The sequence below is a fragment of the Tupaia chinensis genome, unplaced genomic scaffold (assembly GCF_000334495.1).
Source record: "Tupaia chinensis unplaced genomic scaffold, TupChi_1.0 Scaffold000129_1, whole genome shotgun sequence".
NCBI lineage: Eukaryota > Metazoa > Chordata > Mammalia > Scandentia > Tupaiidae > Tupaia > Tupaia belangeri.
In genome coordinates, this window is record NW_006159598.1 from 1,004,983 (window position 1) to 1,006,869 (window position 1,887).

General features: G+C 65.9%; 1 protein-coding gene across 1 annotated transcript in view; it reads left to right on the forward strand.

Annotated features, from left to right (window-relative positions):
* IGLON5 (IgLON family member 5) overlaps nucleotides 1-1,887 on the forward strand; it is a 9,069-nt gene that overhangs the window by 2,048 nt on the left and 5,134 nt on the right. Inside the window, exons 3-4 of the mRNA XM_014586350.2 lie at nucleotides 142-886; nucleotides 1,278-1,397. Coding sequence (XP_014441836.2) covers nucleotides 142-886; nucleotides 1,278-1,397 — 865 coding nt within the window. The remainder of the gene's footprint in view (nucleotides 1-141; nucleotides 887-1,277; nucleotides 1,398-1,887) is intronic.

Sequence of the window (1,887 nt, forward strand, 5' to 3'; positions counted from 1 at the left end):
GGAGGGCGCGGGACAGACGCAGCTGGGCGGCCTGCCTGGGGGCGGTGTGGAGAGCGCGGCCGACGCGGCGCCCAGCCAGGACTCCTGCCCTCGCCCATCCGGGCACACGCCTGCCGGGAGACTGTGCAGCCCTACCCGCAGGGACCTCAGGGAGTTGGAGGACCGTCACAGCGACAGCGCGGCAGCCGGGGCAGGAGAGGCACTGGGAGGGCGCTCCCCAGCTGGGCCGCGTGCTCAGAGCAGGCAGCCCGCCCCGCCCCTGCCCACGGAGTTAGGGCGTCTCAGACGTGTCCGCGGAGCCGAGACCTCGGAGGGCACGCAGCCGGGGCAAAACGAACGGTGCACGCGGGGGAGGGCGATAGCCCGAGGGCGGAGCGCAGAGCAAGTCCCAGCCGGACGCACGCCCAGCCGGACGGAGGCGCCGCGGAGCCCACAGAGGGCGAAGGCCACTCCCAGCCTGGACGATGGCGACGAGGGCCCAGTGGGGCCGGGACAACACAGACCCGGGAGCCAGAGCCCCGGGCCCTCACCTCAGCACCACCGCCCACCCGGCAGCCCCCTGGGCAGGCGGACAGGCCTCGGATCCCGCCCGCAAAGCCGGACGGTGCTGCCGCTGATCAGTCCGAGGCACCGCCGCCAGGAAGGGCCACCTTTATTTCATGCCCTGCTAGAAAGAAAATGAAAAGCAGGAACAGACCTGCTGATTGGACTCTGGCATGGACGTGCAAAGTCACCCCGACAGGAGGGCGAATCAGATACCAGACGGGGAGTAAGGAAAGCGCGCACGCACACAGCACAGATGCGTCCTCAGATGAGCGGCACCGCTTACCCAGAGGCTGTGGTGAGGGTCTCGCCGATTTCCTACCGCGCTTACACTCGCCCACATGTGAGTACCGTGCGCACCGTGCGAGATAAGCTCATTTTAAAGAATAACAAATAGAGACGAGGAGAGAGGACTTCAGACCAGAAGATACAGAAACCAGAGTAGGACGACGTGGAGCGACAATGCCGCAGGAACAAGAGCCCCAGCGATGGGACAGAGCGCCAGACCGACCTGGGACTGCAGAGGGAAAGGGAGAAGATGCGAGTGAACAGCAGGGCTTCCTACAGGAAGTGACGCCAGCGGGACCCTGGCTCCCAGGAGGAGGGGCTGGGGCTGGACTCCAGGGTCTGCAGGAGGAGGGGCTGGGGCTGGACTCCGGGGTCTGCAGGAGGAGGGCTGGGCCTGGACTCCCCCGTCCACACCCAGCCTCTCACTGACCCACCAATGCCCACAGTCCCTGCCCGCATCGTGAACATCTCCTCGCCGGTGACGGTGAACGAGGGGGGCAATGTGAACCTGCTCTGCCTGGCCGTAGGGCGACCGGAGCCCACGGTCACCTGGAGGCAGCTCCGAGGTGAGGACCCCCTCCTTGGCCAAAAGACCCCCCCCGCCACTCCAGTTTGCCTTCCCCCATTCCCTTATCCCTAGTTGGATTCCAGGCCCCATCTCCCCTTCTGATCCCATAACCCTTGTGGTGACCCGATTTCTCCCCAGCCCTAATACCCAGTTATTTCACCACCAGACCCCAGACCCTTCACGCCTTGACTTGCTGCTCCCCACCTGCCATGCCAGCCTGGGCCGCCACCTGTCACAGCCCGGCCTGTCCCGTGTTCCCACCCCCATAGCTGCACATGCTCACACACACGATTCTCCTGGACCCAGAACTCCTACACCAGAGGCCTGAGGTGGGCTACAGCGCCCTGGCTGTGGCCATGTCCTAGTCACACCCCTGCCTCTGTGCTGCTGGGTGCTCTGGCCCAGGGGACTCTGTGTGCCCGACCAGCACCACCAACGTCCCCTGGAAAGGAGATGCCTGAAACGGGCGTGGTCTGGCCCGCAGGCCT